This window comes from Platichthys flesus, chromosome 2, assembly GCF_949316205.1.
Source record: "Platichthys flesus chromosome 2, fPlaFle2.1, whole genome shotgun sequence".
In the NCBI taxonomy this organism is placed as follows: Eukaryota; Metazoa; Chordata; class Actinopteri; order Pleuronectiformes; family Pleuronectidae; genus Platichthys; species Platichthys flesus.
Window position 1 is genome coordinate 22818035 of NC_084946.1, and position 16658 is coordinate 22834692.

At 44.5% G+C, this 16658-nt stretch overlaps 1 protein-coding gene across 1 annotated transcript; it reads right to left on the bottom strand.

Annotated features, from left to right (window-relative positions):
• Positions 1–63: 63 nt before the first annotated feature.
• Positions 64–15281, bottom strand: LOC133969848 (rho-related GTP-binding protein RhoA-D-like). The gene is made up of 5 exons (XM_062406553.1): positions 15128–15281; positions 7395–7552; positions 5200–5320; positions 4466–4596; positions 64–2764 (listed from the first exon to the last, which is right to left on the bottom strand). Exons 2-5 carry the CDS (start codon positions 7548–7550, stop codon positions 2591–2593), a joined length of 582 nt encoding a protein of 193 aa, XP_062262537.1. The 5' UTR covers positions 7551–7552; positions 15128–15281; the 3' UTR covers positions 64–2590.
• Positions 15282–16658: the final 1377 nt, after the last annotated feature.

The window sequence follows — 16658 nt, forward strand, 5'->3', positions numbered from 1 at the left end:
TAGACGAAACCAAACGGGACGTCTCAGTCCTCCACAAAGAGCCGACCAGGCGTGGCGAGTCGCTCTCGTCTCAAAAATAGTTTATTAACAATGTTCATGTTCACTTCAGCTCAAACATCCACGACAACACTTTTTTTGTTTGCAAAGCATTATGACAATGAGCTAAAAGTCTGGATCCTTTCATCGTTTCGAATACCTCCAGAGAAAGAAAGAGAAAAGTTACGACACTGAGCAGAAGCTGTTCCAAAAGACGGTGCTGCTTCAGCAAGTGTGTGTGTGTGTGTGTGTGTGTGTGTGTGTGTGTGTGTGTGTGTGTGTGTGTGTGTGTGTGTGTGTGTGGCCACTATAAAGACCCATCTTTTTACTCATGCATGCAACAACATTGTTAGAACAACTTTTGATATAGCGGCGTAACATAATCTGCACAGATACACACAGCAGTATAGCACATGCCGCCTTGTGGTATGCCTGACACCATGTTCAACCCTCTGCTCCTCTTCTGTGTTGAGCTGTGGAAGTCAATCGACCTCTAAATCTGCAGAGTTCCTTGGCATTCATCTTGTCGACACCCGGGAACGTCATGCCACGACTAGAAACGCACATTACTCGAAGCCTCGCTGATAAAAAATCTTCTGAATCTTGTGCTATTTGTTGACCGCAATGATGCAATGAGTTAAAATATAGCATCCACCCTCTAAAGATCTGAGGTAACATTATTATGGTGCTTGTGTGCGATTTTAACCAATGCCCCCTCTCTTCTTCATCAAAAAGAAAATGTAATCACATTACATCTCGGCTCAGCCATGAAAAACAATCAGTTGAAGCTTATGTGCTTGTGGCCAGTAGAGGGTATGAAGCTGTATTTTACATCATAGCACATACATTGCCAGCTGGTGTGTTTGGGGCCCATCCTGGCGTTATATGGACGTTTCATGCTACATCAAAGAGATACCGTTTTTGACACACACACACACACACACACACACCAACATTTCTCCACCTTCTCACTAAACCGACAGCGACATACAGCCAAGGGACAAGAAGAGAACATGAAAGAGCAACAGGGGCGGACTGAAGAGTCTGTTTCTGAGGGCAGTCGATGGGCCTTCACAATCGAACAATAGTCGAGTAATACACAATAACAAACTTCTTGGCAGCGGTGACCATCTCCGAAACATGAAAAACCGGAGTGGCTGCAGACGCATTGTTTTCTGGGGATGTCGGTGAAACATGTAAATTGTCCGAATCTGTCATGATCACAGATGAGACTGCATTCAGAGGTGAAATCTGAATATTTATGCCGTAAGAGCTTTGATTGCGGCAAAATCTGACGACACCCTCTGCTCTTATCTGAGTGGTTCAAAGGTCTGAGCTTTGTGAAACAGGTCACAGAGGTCGACCCGGTAGTGCAGCTGGTCTACCTGCCCTGGGAGAGGACGACCGAAAGGCACACCAGAGCAGAGAAGGCACCATGAGGGGTGAAAACAGAAACTCCTCAAAACGCAACCGAGCTCCTCCGAGACATGTGAAGAATGTCGCCTGACTGGGGAATGTCCAAACGCACAACGAGACACTTCCATGACTTGGCAAACCCATTCGACACACACCCACACAAACACACACACACGGAGCGGGTGTGACAGGCTCGTGTGCATTGTAGTGCCGTCACTCTCAATGAACAAACAAGGGAGGTTTCATCGGAGCGTGGCCTTCGTGCGAGTCCTGTTTCAGCTGTGTCGTCTCCCCCGTCGCTCCGAAGCAGCCATTGTGCATAGTTGAGTCATGTTGGCTCGCGTCCCGATTGGCCGGTTCTCATCCCTCCATCTAGGACCACTAAACAATCAGGGGGAAGCGGGATGCTCACGACTTTGGTCAACCATTTATCACGTTGTTTAGACAGCTGCCGTCTTATCTTGGATGTGAGCGGACTGGGAACATGTTGAGGGGAATGCTTGAGACAAAACAAATTGAGTGAAGCAACCATTTTACTGTGCTTGACGATTCACAGACGAAGCTGAAACTTAGTTCCGGCTTTGAAAATGAGCGAGTGTGCGTGAAGGGGCCCTCAGCTGAAATGTTCGCTGGCTTACAAACACGAGAAATCGATGGTGGTGTACGAACTTCAAAAAAAAGAAAGAAAAGGCACGAGCTCAAAAGAAATCAACGTTCGTTCTCCATCCCGGCTGCTGCCATGACAAACTGAGCTGGTGCAAACAGGACAAGACGTTATTCATGAAGAGGTTTTTTTTACAAGCTGACAAAAGTTTTGTGAAGAACAATGTTGCAGACAAGTATGTGCATCTATCACGGCCGCGTTACATTACAAATGCAAAGAAAAGAAACAAGTAGGAAACCTTCTATGTGTATAGACAGATAGGAACTTTAAACATCAATTTCTAACGATGGCTGTAATATAGACAGACGTCTGTTTCCTGTATAAGGGGCGTTTTCATTGGGTTCATCTGCCTGCGTCTTATCGTGAAAAGCGAAATACAGTACAAAGATGCCATTTGGTAAAAGGTCAGTTCTTTTTCGTGTGTTTTTTTTTTTTTTGCTCTTTTCCGATTGGCCGGTTGTTTCTGTGAACTGCTCACAGCAGGGAGCAGCCGCCTCTCTTCTTGCGCTTGCGGACCTGCAGCGCCGCCCTGGTGGCCATCTCGAACACCTCCCGCACGCCGTCCTTGGTCTTGGCGGAGCACTCCAGGTAACCGAAGGCACTGATCCTGCCGGCCATGTCTCTGCCTTCATCCGACTTCACTGGCTCCTGCAGGGTGAGACCACACACACTGTTAGGGACTGGGGGGGTATTAGATGTGAGAGGAATTTGTTTTTTGGCCTGAAGGAAGATTTGGTCTCAATTTGTTTGAAGAATAGTTTTAGATTTGTAGTTTAAGTTAAGTTCCTAATCGCATTATTGACATTCTTGAATTTAACTTGAGTATTCTAATTTTACGCTGTTTTATACTTATTAAATAAATCTCTTCTTAGAACACACATGTTTTTGTGTAACTTCGTTCTATTCCCCTCTGTTTTATTAACTGATTCTCTCATTAGCTACTGGTTTTCAGAAGGAATGTATGATGCATTAAATCATTAATCGATCAATCAAATTTCATGAAACTTGAACACGACCAGCAACATCATGGCTTAGACATGCGGAGCCAACAGTGTCTGTGTGTGTGTGTGTGTGTGTGTGTGTGTGTGTGTGTGTGTGTGAGCATGTAAATCTGAAACACTTGAACTGATGACACGCTGCTCTTTGTCTCCTGATTTCTACAGAAAGAAAAAAGCTGACAGTGGCGTCTGAAAGAGCCGGAGACAGACAGAGAAAAGGCCTCAGTGGCACGATGTGTCGTTGTGTGACACACTGAACACACATGGTGTCGTCATTGTGGTGTAACTGACACACCAGAAACAGATTTTTAAAAGAGACACAAATATCATATATTTGATAAAAGCTGATATCTCATTTCACTTCTTCTTTTGATTTAGACTTAAAACTAATTTGGACACGCTGTTGTAAACCTTCGCTGATTAAATATTTTTAATTGACGCCTGCAATTCTATATTGTCATTTTACTATTGTTATTTTTTTAATTTTAGCATTGTTCTAGAACAGAGATCCCTCCTCCAGTGACTCTTTCCTCAAGTTCTCATTAAACAGATTTTTGTTTATTTTCTTTCCACCTTAAAAGTGTAAAAATGCTGAAAATCCCTCTAGATTGACAATTTTGTACTAAATAAATAAAAGACAATTGATTCAGCTTCAAGTTTCAAATATTTCACTTTTTGCTTTTTGAGGTACCGAGATTCATGAGGGAATACAATTATTTCAATCATAAGGCAGCAACATAAAAAGAAACAACTTTCTAAATACATCCTCTCATTCCGGGCAGATTACGCTGTAATATTAATGGGACAACTCAACTATTTCAGTAGATGTATTGCTTAATGAAACATTGTGCCGTGTTAATAAACTCTCCAAAATGACGGATCTATTATTTCCGGGGTATTTGCAAAACTTAACGAGGATATAATGGAATATTATTTTCCCTTTTCTATTTATTTGGACCAATATTTTAACAATCAAAACAAATTCAGGAATCACAAAAAGCCAGACATGTCTCACTTTTTGATTCTTTATCTGCAATTCAGGAATGGAGGCTGTTTTGTAAATTACGTAAATGGGTGAAGTATCCCTTTAAATTTGACAAAACACAGTTGAAACGATTTAACCATGAAGGTCTGCCCCGCTGCTTTAACAAAGAGACCTTCACCTCAGCTGAACACCCGCAGACTCAGACTCAAAGGTCGTGAGTATGAGCATTAATAATTCAGACTCACAAGCTGAACCACCATGACATGTTTCTACGCAGCACATTTTCTCCGGCGTCCAACAGGTGCCCACGTGTCCCCGTTTAGCTCCATCTACAGCTCATTGACCTTCAGGGAGAGACGGCTGTACCTGCTTCATCTTGGCCAGCTCTCTCCGCGTGTGCTCGTCGTTCCTCAGGTCCTTCTTGTTCCCCACCAGGATGATGGGCACGTTGGGACAGAAGTGCTTCACCTCAGGCGTCCACTTCTCCGGGATGTTTTCTGTCCCCGGAGAGAGAGAGGGAGGGAGAGAAGTGAGCCCAGATGCTCGGGAGAGAAACTATAAAAAGGGCAGAGTCACCGAGCAGAACACTTCTCGTGATGGATTGCTCTGCAGACGGCTCCGGGCAAAGATGTTTTAGCTGCACTAATCCCAGCTCCCATCAAGGCCATTAAGGCTTTTAACAAACAGCTTGCTGAGCTGAGACGGGTCGCCCTGTTGCTGTGAAGAACACGACAGCCAGGATATATGAATCTTACAATAAGTTTCTCATACTGCTGATCACATCTTAGGTTTATTTTCATTTAGTTGTTTAAATGAAGGGTCGGGAGCCTCGATGGGGTCGTAAAGTTTTTTCCAGGAATCAAATCTAATTTGAAAAACAATTCCTAATATCATACATTGGCCATAAAAAGTAAAATTTTAAATAAAACCGTGCAAATAATCATCACAACAGGAAAAGTTCAAATAACCATGCGTTCTGCATAACCACAGTTGCATTTCTCTGGCTCTGGTTGTTTTTCGAGATGATGCCCTGGTTTAAGTAAAGGTTATACAAATAAAACATTTCAAAATGAGGATTCTGCAGGTGAGCAGGTGATTACCTAAGCTGTCAGGGCTGTCGATGGAGAAGCACATGAGGATCACGTCTGTGTCGGGGTACGAGAGAGGCCTCAACCTGTCGTAGTCCTCTTGGCCGGCAGTGTCCCACAACGCCAGCTCCACCTGCGTCCCGACAAAAAGGAGAAACCAAAAGTGAAATGCAGCGAAAAACTTACATCTGTGTAACATGTACACACGTGATGCACATATCTAGTGTTTTGGGGATTTCTCTTCCTTCTACTGCTTATTATCTCCATGATTCCTTCATCTGTGTCATTTTATTGACAGCCTCGTAGTAGGATCCTGTCTTAAGGGCTAAAATTCAAAATGAGCTGTCAAACCGGACTTGATTGAAATGTTGCTCACCGTTCCGGATCCATGCACAAACATTTAACCAGTCAAAACATCATTAGTGAGCAAGTTCTTTCTTTCTTCTCCAACAACAGCCGGAACTATTTGGAACAAGACGTACGAGCCTCAGAGCAGCGGATTTCCCAAAAGGCCAAAGTGAGGAAATATTTGGAATACCTAACCATGGGACATTTGTCTGCTCCAGCCACACATGCATACCAGGGATTTTGATCATAGCTGGTGATTTGTGCATTACACTGAGGCCGCTGTGGCCGTGCACGAGGACGTCAGCGTACAGATATTCACTTCTCGTCACCGCAGCGGCTCCGACCTTATCAGAGCTCCACACATCTGTTGTGTTGTCAGCGCCGTGGAAATGAACTCGGGGAGCGGGCCTCATCCCATTACACCGCTGATTAATTCAATTAGGGAAAGTGGGAGATTAGCGAGCATCAATCCGGGAACCTTCTGTCCCTGGGCAGACGTTAGCTGCCAGTCTTCTCTCCACTCTGCTGCTCCTGAGCTGACTCACTGTTTTCAGGGGGAGAAAACTTTTCACAGAGTTTCGAAGGCGCCGGAGCGACTGCATGACAATGGATTCTGCTCTGCCCACAGAGAGCACAGGCATCCGTCAACGGGGCCCAAAATAGACGTGTGCAGAGGCAGTAGGGTGGGAGGTGGCAGCGGCGCGCTGGTGAGACGAGATGAGCAACCGGAGCAGTTGGGTTCCCGCTGGACTCGGTGTAACGCCGCAGAGTTTGTGGGGAAGAACAGAAAGAGAGGATGGGGGGGGGGGGGGGACAAGCTATTTTTAGAACTTGCCCAATCCACTGAGGGTGAGAGAATGTTTATACCCTCAAGGGGGTAAAAACTTAAATTTAGGGGCTGGGATCACAAATCTAATCCAGCGGTTGTATAAGGGCCTGTTTCCTATGACAGAGGTCCTCTAGAGACATGGAGGGGGGGGGGGGCTAAAGAAGCCTACGGTCATATCTTTCCCAAATTGATCCCCTCCTAGAACGATGTCCATCTTGAAACTCTAAGTTTATATTTCCTGTCCAGAACAACCCAGTTAACCCCTCCCTGCCGCCCCCTGTCCAAGTGTGACCAGGACAGGAAATGAGAAACAGTAATCGGACAAGGGGAGGAGGAGGAGGAGGAGGAGGAGGGGGGGGGGGGGGTGAGGGCAGGAGGGCGATTGCCAGGAGACATCCCTGTTCTCTGTCTGAACAGGAAGCTGGGAAGTCAAGTCATTTCCTGTTTTTGGCCAAGTGGTGATCCTGCAGCGGTGGTCGGCTCAGGAGAACAAAACCCCCCCGACATAACAGACCCACTGCGACTGGGACTCGACCCTCGCTGGAAAATCCCCGTGACTCAAATTCAAGACGCCACACACTCTGAGGAGTCGGTCTTCAAGGCCGGGTCCGAAAATCAGTCCCCATTTATTATATAACAAACTTGATCTACCTCAAACATAAACATTGTGCACAGTGGACACACAATCGAGCACAGTTCAAATTTGAAAGACTTAATAGTTATTAGTGTGCAATTGTTTATTGTTGCCGCTATAAAAAAGTTAATAAAGTATTAATAAAAAATATGTGTATTTACATTTGCATTTTATATAGAACAAATAATGAATTGTTTCTTAATTCAAGTTCTACATAGTTGTAATATTTATATTAAAGTTAGTGGTTAAACTGTTCAAATATCAAGCTTCAATTAAAATTCTTAGTCATAAAAGCTTGATAACTTCTCAGGAATCATTATCAATTACAGATTGTCATCAAACAAAGGGACTTTCCGAACTGACTTCTAATCTTTCTTCAGAGTCAGATTTACAAACCTGCTTTCCATCGACCTCGATATCAGCGATGTAGTTCTCAAACACTGTGGGGACGTAGACTTCAGGAAACTGGTCCTTACTGAAAACAATCAGGAGACATGTCTTTCCACAAGCTCCGTCCCCGACGATCACCAGCTTCTTCCGAATGGCTGCCATCTCTGTCGGGGAAACAAGAAGAGTGGTTATCACACATTCAAACCAAAGGAAGACTGCTGAGTGTCAAAATGATCGGACGAGAGACACAGAAGGAAAAGAAACATTTTTTTTTGCAGTCGAGGGAGATTTCATCTGTCATGCTGCGAGACAAATGTGGGCCAGACAACACAATCTCACTTTGGCACCGGTGTGTGTTTCCCCTCTACAAGATATTTAAATTATTTGTAGACTTTGCAGGAACACGAGACAAATCAAGAAGAGGCCGTCGCACACAAACGTTTCTGTGCTCGTGCTGCGTGGGCCCCGAAGCAGAAGGCTCTGACATCTCTGTCTGACAGTCCTGCATCACGTTGCACCTGTGGGAGAGGATCTGCACATCGTCACACACCCGGAGACTACGAGCTCTGCAGGCCGGGCGAGAGGAGGAGGAGGAGGAGGAAGATAGGGGAGTGAGGGAGAGGAGGAAGAGGGGAGGGGTGTTGTGACAAGCTGGGACACGAAGGAATGCGCTCCTATCAGGCTCCTTCTCCACCCAGTCAGAGCAGATGGTGGAGGAGCTGCTGGTGTCCTCAGGCAGACAGTGATACTCTACTTCTCTGCTCTGCATTCTGTTCTCTTCAGGAAAACTTCGGCAGCAGCATAATATTGTAATTATCTCGAAATTATGTTTTCACTTAAAGGAACAAGAGCTCAGCCTGCCGGCCCATATGTTGTTTCCGTGTTCAGGCATATATGAGGTTTACACAGTAAAAAAAAGAAGAAGAATTTCCCAACAAAATAACATAAATACAGACTAAGTTTAAATTTCAAAACTGCGCAAAAATATGACAAACTGAAGAAATGTGTCTGCATCAACCCCAAGCATCTCCCAAACATGCACTGAGGTCCAGATATTTGCAGAAGGGCTTGTACGTGAGAGCACAACTGTCTGAGTGAGTCGCTCCAGACACTTTCCAAAACTTTTCCTGCAAGCCCCCCCACCTGCCTCCGGTAAAATATCTAGAAAATGTCCAAATGAGCCAGTGTGAGAATAAAGTAGGAAAATATCCAGAAGATTCCCGGCGGCAAGACATCAACCTGGAATGGAAACAAGATCTGAGAGCTTTTTGGGGATATGTCAAATATTCCAGGTGATGTTGGTCCTGCCGCTTTCTTCATATGTGAAAGACAATCTGCGGTAAATGTCCGGACCCAATTTCCAGACATTCTCCAAAGTTCCCGTCTGAAAACGGCTCCAGAGTGGAGGAGGAGTGCTTCAGCTGGAGCAGACTGGGTGGGGAGGAGATAGCGGCGCTGCTGATGGATGAAGCTGGAGCCCTGCTGGCTGGGAGCAGCTGTGCCTTCAGTCATTTGGCTGCTCTCCTCATCCACTTTCTAAGAGTTAGTCCTGACAACAATCCTCTTCACCAGGGAACACACCTCTCAGAGGGAAATCCTCTTTTAGAGCTGTGGGCAAAACACAGAGCTGAGTCTGGTCCCTCAACCAATTTAACCTCTGACAGGATGAACGCGTCTTTTCAGTGAGAAGCATCAAAACACCGAATTCATCATGAAAAGGGTCTTGAGTTACTGGTAAAACTATAAATGACTTGGTGCCAGAGCAGAGGAGTAGATATCTCTAGATGAATTCTAAAAATATTTTTATCTATTCAGGGCAGATGAATACTTGCCATTTGACAATTCAATAATAGTTTTGGCAAATAGATTTATTCCCTTTCTTTTCAATAGTTGGATGAGACGGTTGATTCCTTGTCTGATTTCCGTGTGGCTGACATGAAGCTTTCCAATCCGCTCACTATAAAGACTGGAAAGTGGCCACGTCTTGCTAAAGGGAAGGGAAAATGTCCGTTCTAGTTTCTAAGAGCCTGAAGTTTGTCCTCAAGCATCTTGTTCGGTCCAAAGCTCCAAAATATTCAGCGTTAAGCAGGAAACCAGCAAATACCAGAGATCTGTGCTCACATTTCTCCAGTCAAATACTCCCATCAATTCATAAATAGAAAGTTAAATGAATTGTTGCAGCTCCATTTAACATTTTAAAGTATCCATTAAAAGTGAAACGTATAATATAAAGATAACATTAGTAAATGGGTTGAGTCGCAAAGGGAGCAAAGGACGCCAGGAAAGAGCCTTGAGAGTCGAAAGCTAAAGAGGAAATTATTACCCGGCTGTGTTTCCATGTGTATTGCGTCTTGGCATAACCAGTAGCCATACTGGAAACTTTGGGTGTGTTGGTGTGTTTGACCGTTTTATTGACATGTGATCATGGTTTTTAATTACATTTCCTGCCTTTCACCCAAAGGCCCACTCCTCCTGGTGCCATGTTGTGTGTTCCAGCTGCAGAGGAGGAGGCGAGTGGTGCCAAAGACCTGAGACTGAATGTAGGACACTGCAGCAAATCACTGGAGTCGAGCTGCCTCCATTCAAAATGTACTCATCTCACTGATGCTTCCGTATGTTATTCAACGGCTCATTTTCACATCACTGCGCAGTATGTAGATATCAATAATGATGATAAATCCTTTGATCAGAACAAAAATATCTGACACTTGCACTAACATTTGAACCAATGTATAAACCTCCCCTTCATAGGAATTTATACGATTTGTGGTGCCAATGATCAGACGCTGGCAAATGGCTTGGTCACATCCTCAGAATGGACCAGAACCGCATTTCCCTTAGTCCACCCTGAGATGGACAACACCATTACCAAGGTCTCCCCAACAAGCGTAGACTCAAAGATAGGTCTGACATTGGGGGAGGCCCACGAGTGACCCGGGACCAGATGGAGGCGGATCGTCCATTTCATTTCCCTTAACAGACGAAGAGGACTGACTAGCTCATCGAGGATTTTAATGTTTTTAAGGTTAACAAAATACGAGGAACGACTCTCCTTATAACTCAGAACAGTTTACTGCACGGCGGCTGAATTAAATGGGTTTGTTAGTGACTGTCTTCATCTTGTGTCTCGCAGAGAAGTGGACCAGATATTGGCCCGAACCAGACGATGGGCTCAACGCCAAACAAGTGGGAGACAGCAGCGCCGCCGCCTCAGAGGCTCACCCTGTGAAACAAAACAATCCACTTCCTGTTCTGAGAAGCTTGGGAGGAGCCATTTTGGCTGCAGCCCTGTTTGGACAGGCCTCAGCAGAGCCGGGACGCAGGGAAGAGGACTGCCAGAGGCAACGCAGCACATGCTAACACGCACAGGCACACAGTCCCCGTCTCTGCACGGCACCGTCATAGCGTGTCCTCGGTGGCGGGGACAAACCATCTTGACAAAAAGGAAATTGTGCGTCACAAACAAGCTGCGAAGCCGAACACTCGACTGATGCCCAATCCGGGCGCTGATGGCAGCACCAGCTGAGGAGCAGGAAGTTCCAGCAGCTGCCAGCATCTAATGATTTCTACTGCTGTCGCCGTCCCAATAGAAACCTGTTCGTCCTGATTTCAGCTGCACATTCAGATCAAAGCCTGGCCCCAGTCTGTGTCAATCCAAACGCTCGAATGGGAACCACTCGTCTGCAGCCAGCAATTTCGTAGTAGTCGTTTCAACCTTTTCGGCTCGGGGTCATTCGACTACAGCAGCAAAAAAAAAAAAAAAAAAAAACCTCCAACACTGCTCATGTTTCCAGGTCTTGAAGAGTAACGATGACATGACACATGACACGTGACACCTTAAAGTTAGTTTCCTCCAGATTAAACCGCAAGTTATCAAGTCGTCACCTTGAAACAACTCCAGGGTGTAAACCTTCACCCGCTGTTTTGTGGTCTTCTGCTTCTCTTGGATTACTAGCGCTCCCAACTTAAACATCTCCGATTTTTTTCAGATAATGTTCAGTTCTGCCATGGATTGATAGAGGGATACATCTGAATCACTTCAATAGGGGATATTAACTCGTTCAGTCCTGTGACAGTGAACGACCCTCAGGTTCAGCAGTTGCATGTTCAACGCACAGGCTCTTTGAGTGAGGAAGAGAAAAATGGTATCAGGACATCTCCAGTCGCTCTAGTAATCATTGTTTTATCCATTTTATCACAATTTAAAACTTTGGTATTTTCAGCTGTTGCCCGACTCAACAGGTAATTTCAAGACATCAAAGCTGTGATCAAAGAAACTGCAACATGCAGCTGCTTTTTACTATGTTGGGAGGTTTTCATGACAGAACTAGAATGGCACTCGGAAAGAACAAACCTCCGACAAGGCCCGACAGTCCACTTATGAAACCACATTTCAATTCACCAGATTCAGGGTTAATACCGAGTTCTTCCCTGACTCTTACCGCATCCTTCCAACAAGTTTACGTGGTATTCCGTCCAGTAGATTTTGTGTAACGCTGCTCACTATCAGACGCAGATGGAGAACCTCAGGAAGCCTCTGCAGGAAATGAGAGTGTGTAACGTGAACTCACTCTGACACTGGAAAACACACAATAAAACCGGATCCAAACACAACACAAAAGGGCCTTTAAAGTACACAGTGAAGCAAAGCACCATTACTTCCCACAACTATTCGAGCAATGCCCCGGGTTAATGAACATGCCACCTCTCTTTCTCTCTCTGAGGAGGTTTCCTGAGGCTTAGGGGCCAACGGGAGTTACGCAACGAGCTGAGCGGAGTGAGCGGCGAGCGGAGCGTGACCCCCAACCAGTGAGGTGGCGCTGCCTTTCAATCCTCGCACCGGTTTAATATCGACAACACAGCTGGACGAGCGTCAAGCGTCCGGCCGACAGGAGGCGTGCTGCGTCTCACATGATAATGATGATGAATTCCTTGCTCTGATAATAAGCAGGAACGTGACGGGAAACCAGCCCAAGTAGGATTGTGTTGCTCGTCAAACAGGCTTCACTGGGCCGCACCTCTCTCCCTGATGTAAACACACACTGCACGACACTATAACTCTATATACACACACAGGAGCTTTAAAAGGACCTGTTCAGTTCAACTCTGGCTGCAGATTAGTCTTCCAGAGCAATATAAACAAGGCGTGTGCAGAGAAACATTTGCAGAGGAATTACAAGTCCGGCCTGAACCCCCGCAGAACGATTCTTGGTTTAACAAGAGAATAAAAATTACTTTCATATTCTGCAGAGACGTGTTTTTTTGTTTTACTGGCTTCAGAATGCCCTCTGGCAACGTTGGCACCGCAACCACAAGTCATTTCTAATAAGGCTGGTGTTCCCCCCCCCCCCCCTCCCATCCAAAATCCTTTCTTAGGTTAAACACAAGGTAACAGACTCTGTTGTTGTTTTTGTTGTTTTCTGTCTGAGAAATGAGCCAAAGTTCATGCTGCCAAAAATCACCTTAACCCAAGAAACACACGAGGGGGAAAATCGATTTTCACTTTACAGTCACAGCAGGGTAAACAAACTGCCAATTTCCATGAGAGGGAATCTGGAACCAGAAGATATTTATGATTATCATCTGGTTTTATCATCATTTGGTTTTATCATCATTTTTCAGATTTTGATTTAGTAGAATATAATTTACTGTCTTTGTTTTAAAGTGACATTGTATTCATTTGTGTATCGTCTTTGGGAAGCACTTTGTTACGGCTCTTTTGAATTGTGCCATAGAAACTAAGTTGTTATTGTTATTATCATTATCTGTGCATTTTTAGAGTCACACCAACCAAGTCATCTGAAGACATCATTGCTCAGCCCTGGGAACCGACAGTGTGCGTGTGTCTGAGAAATGGGCCAAGGTTCAGAAACTGGCAGAGGCTGTGTGTGTGTGTCTGTGTGTGTCTGTGTGTGTGTGTGTGAGACAGAGCAGACAGCCTGCGACACTGGCTCCTCCACGTCCTTAATCCCAATGTAAAAACATCTTATCGGACTAAATGTGACAGGAGCAAGGTGCGACGTCACTCAGTCGGGCACCGCTTCAAAAAAAACTAATCTCATAAGAAAGCTTGGGGCCCGTCCAGCATGAATGAGTGGCATGTAGCAGCTCCTGGGTACCAGTGACACGCTGTGGGCTCGGGAGCATTGAATTGAAACGTTACTGCTGAGCTCTCTTACACAACAGCAGAGAAATAAACACAGCAGATCAGGTCAGCTCCTCACGTCCTTTGGGCGGTTTGTTACAAACACAGCAGCTCCTCAGACTCACTGAGTCATGGCTTCTCTGGTACACCCAAAACAAAACAGCTCCAATGTCCCAACAGTGAATCAGCCCATGCAATCAAAGCAGGGGTGATGTTTGTAGTAAAGCCTCAGGAGGACAAGTAGATCAGATTTTAAACAGAATATGAAATATTATAAAATGGTGTTTTGCTGTTAAAAGGAATAGTTCAGCATTTTGCTTGCTGTCTGGAATCAGTTAGGAGAGAAGATTGGTCTCATTCCTACTTCTATGGATCAAGATTTATTAAGAAGCCTCCGCTCACTTTCAGATGACCTCACAATCATGACGAGGCTCCAGGAAGTCACTGCTCCCAGGAATGGTATGACACGCAACTTCACATGAAACCACAACTTGTCCTCTGGAAGTAACCAAGCTTCCTGCTTACTTTCTGCTAAACTAAACCAAATGTAATTCAGTTTAGTGCAAAGAGCATTTTAAAAATGGAGCATTTAGTTTTGGGGCATATATATCTCCAAAAATCAATGAATTAGTTATCAATATTGCAACCAATTCGTCCATTTAGAATAATTCCAAATATTAAGTGGGTCCAGTTGAATAAATAGCAGCTTTTCTCTGTTTTCTTTCACTAACTTGAAATTCTAAACACATTAAAAACCTCATAAATTACAACCAAGACAGAAATCTCACCTCTGGAAACTGTGATGAGCGTTTCACTCATGTGTTGGGCTTTTATATAAAAAAAGACTAACTGTTAATTATAACATCCTGATAAAGCGTATTTTAAACATATTTTAAGTACAAAAATAACATCGGTTTTGTACATTTCGATTACTATTTCAGTCTTTAAAGTGTCAGAAAGTAATAAACATTTATTTTGTGCAGTTCTTCCTGGATTTGCTGTATTAAATGTTTTACATTGTTTCCACATATTATTATTTTTTTGGTGAATCTTAAGTTAAGAATGACACCTTTACATTAAAAGCCCAGAATTAATACTTCAATCCACATATTTCTTCAACCAACTTAATGCTTTAACACCTCCAGTGACTCAGATGTCCTCCTCCACATGTTTGTGTTGTGCTTGTCAATGACTGTTTGCATTAAATCCAGAGACACGGGAGTGTTAATAGCGAGGAAATGAAGAGTCCCCAGGAATAGAAGTGGCTCATTAAGAGCTTTGCCATGAGGAGTTGCTTATTGAGGTCGCAGCAGTTGCACAGACGGTTCCCGGCGACAGGATCCGATCTGCTGCTCGGCGAGAAATCAACTGTTGAACACAAACACACCCTGGCAACTGGGAAAGCACACTGGTTTGCACCTCGTCCCACATCAGAGGGGGAACTACAACGATGAGCAGGAAAACAGACGAGGAGAAGCCACCACCTTGTTTCTCTGAGAGCCAAGTAAGTGATCTGCAATTAGTCTCAGATCAGAGTCCAACTGCAGCAGTGTGTGTGTGTCTGTGTGTGTGTGTGTGTGTGTGTGACATTTACCTGTCAGCAGCCAGATGAGGTGTTTTTATATGAATATTAGTCCCAGCTCGCTCCTTCTTCTTGGTTGTGCCACACACACATCCACGCTGCACACACTCACTCACTCACTTCTTGCTGCAGTATTCGCTAATTTCCCAGAGAGGCTGGAAACCGGGGCAGAGCAGCAGGATCCTCCCACTGACACCGGAGAGGATCAAGAGCTCACTCGCACGCTGCTGCTTCTGCTCGAGACCTTCAGAATAAAACGCGTGTTAACGTGTCAGGAGAGTTTAAATGAAACCCCGACAATCCCTTCCAACATTTGCCTAATAACGTAGACCAAAGAAGAAGATAAATTGGGTGCATCGGGCAAATAGGTCAATTTAAACATATCCATGTTAATAATGAAACCCTCTGTATTGGCTGACAATTGTGCTGTGGAAGGTGTTTGTGTGTGAGAGTTTGCAAGTGACAAAAGTCAACATTTGACACGCTCACTTTAAATGCTGCTATTTTGAAATGAATTTTAATTGGTTTATATGTGCGATGAAATCAGAAACTCGTGTTCCAACACTTCTTCAGACATTCTGAATTGTTCTGACTTGAGTTGACTTTTTTTTGCCCAGTTCGGGGGCTAATTTTAACAATTATTTAGTCATGAATGTTAGATGAATGCACGAGGAGGGGATTTTCTCCCTCCTCGCCTTTTGTTTGTTGGTTGGTTGGTTGGTTGGTTGGTTTTCTGACCAGCTCACAATTTGGCTGGCTGCCTGGGTGGTTGGTTTGTTGGTTGGCAGGTGGTTGGTTGAATGATTCGTTGGTTGGATTTCAATACAACTTGGTGGAAGGGGGGACATAGGCAGAGAAACAACCCATTACATTTTGGAGCAGATCAAGAGAAAGGGTTAAATACATCATTGTTTTTTCCTTTATTTCCTTGGGAATGTCCATACCTCATACCTCCATTTGATAGAACAACTTTATAATGTTTCTTCATGTCAACAAATCTTGTGAAAACAATAAAACCAACCATGTACCCACGACCTATGTACCCAGAAGAGAACCATGTTTAAGCTTAAAAAACAAAAGTGCTGTAAAGGAAAAATGTTAACATTGAAAAAAATTATTATGATTCTACTCTTATCCAGAAATATTTATGCTTGTAGCTCGGCGTTACTCTTATTTTGAAGGCCAGGGCCTGTATTTCCGGTGCTGTTATGGTGACCTGTTTGTATTTTGATGGAGCTGCTGCAGGCTCCCGGGGCCCTCCTCCCCTCCCCGGTCAAGGATGACATCATCTGTAGTACAAGAAGACTCGTGCAACAGGAGTGAAGGGTGTGGATCTCACCAGTGTGTCCCTCTGAAAAACAAACTCACCAACAAACAGAGAAAACCTGCACCAGCCGCCTCCCAGGAGAACAGCCACTTCCTGCAGGAGCCACACCTCATAGGTACTATCAATAGTAACACTACTGGACATGCAGTAACACAAAATAATGATACAATGAAGAATACCCATGAGCTTACCTCAGTTCAGAGGATATCTGACCTA

What these genes read in the sequence shown, in the direction of transcription:
- LOC133969848 (XM_062406553.1), bottom strand. Translation starts at nt 7,550, where the DNA reads ATGGCAGCCATTCGGAAGAAGCTGGTGATCGTCGGGGACGGAGCTTGT. An exon ending in CGACAGCCCTGACAGCTTAG is followed by an intron (nt 4,597 to 5,199) that starts GTAATCACCTGC and finishes CTCCGGGGACAG; the next exon opens with AAAACATCCCGGAGAAGTGG. An exon ending in AGCTGGCCAAGATGAAGCAG is followed by an intron (nt 2,765 to 4,465) that starts GTACAGCCGTCT and finishes CTCACCCTGCAG; the next exon opens with GAGCCAGTGAAGTCGGATGA.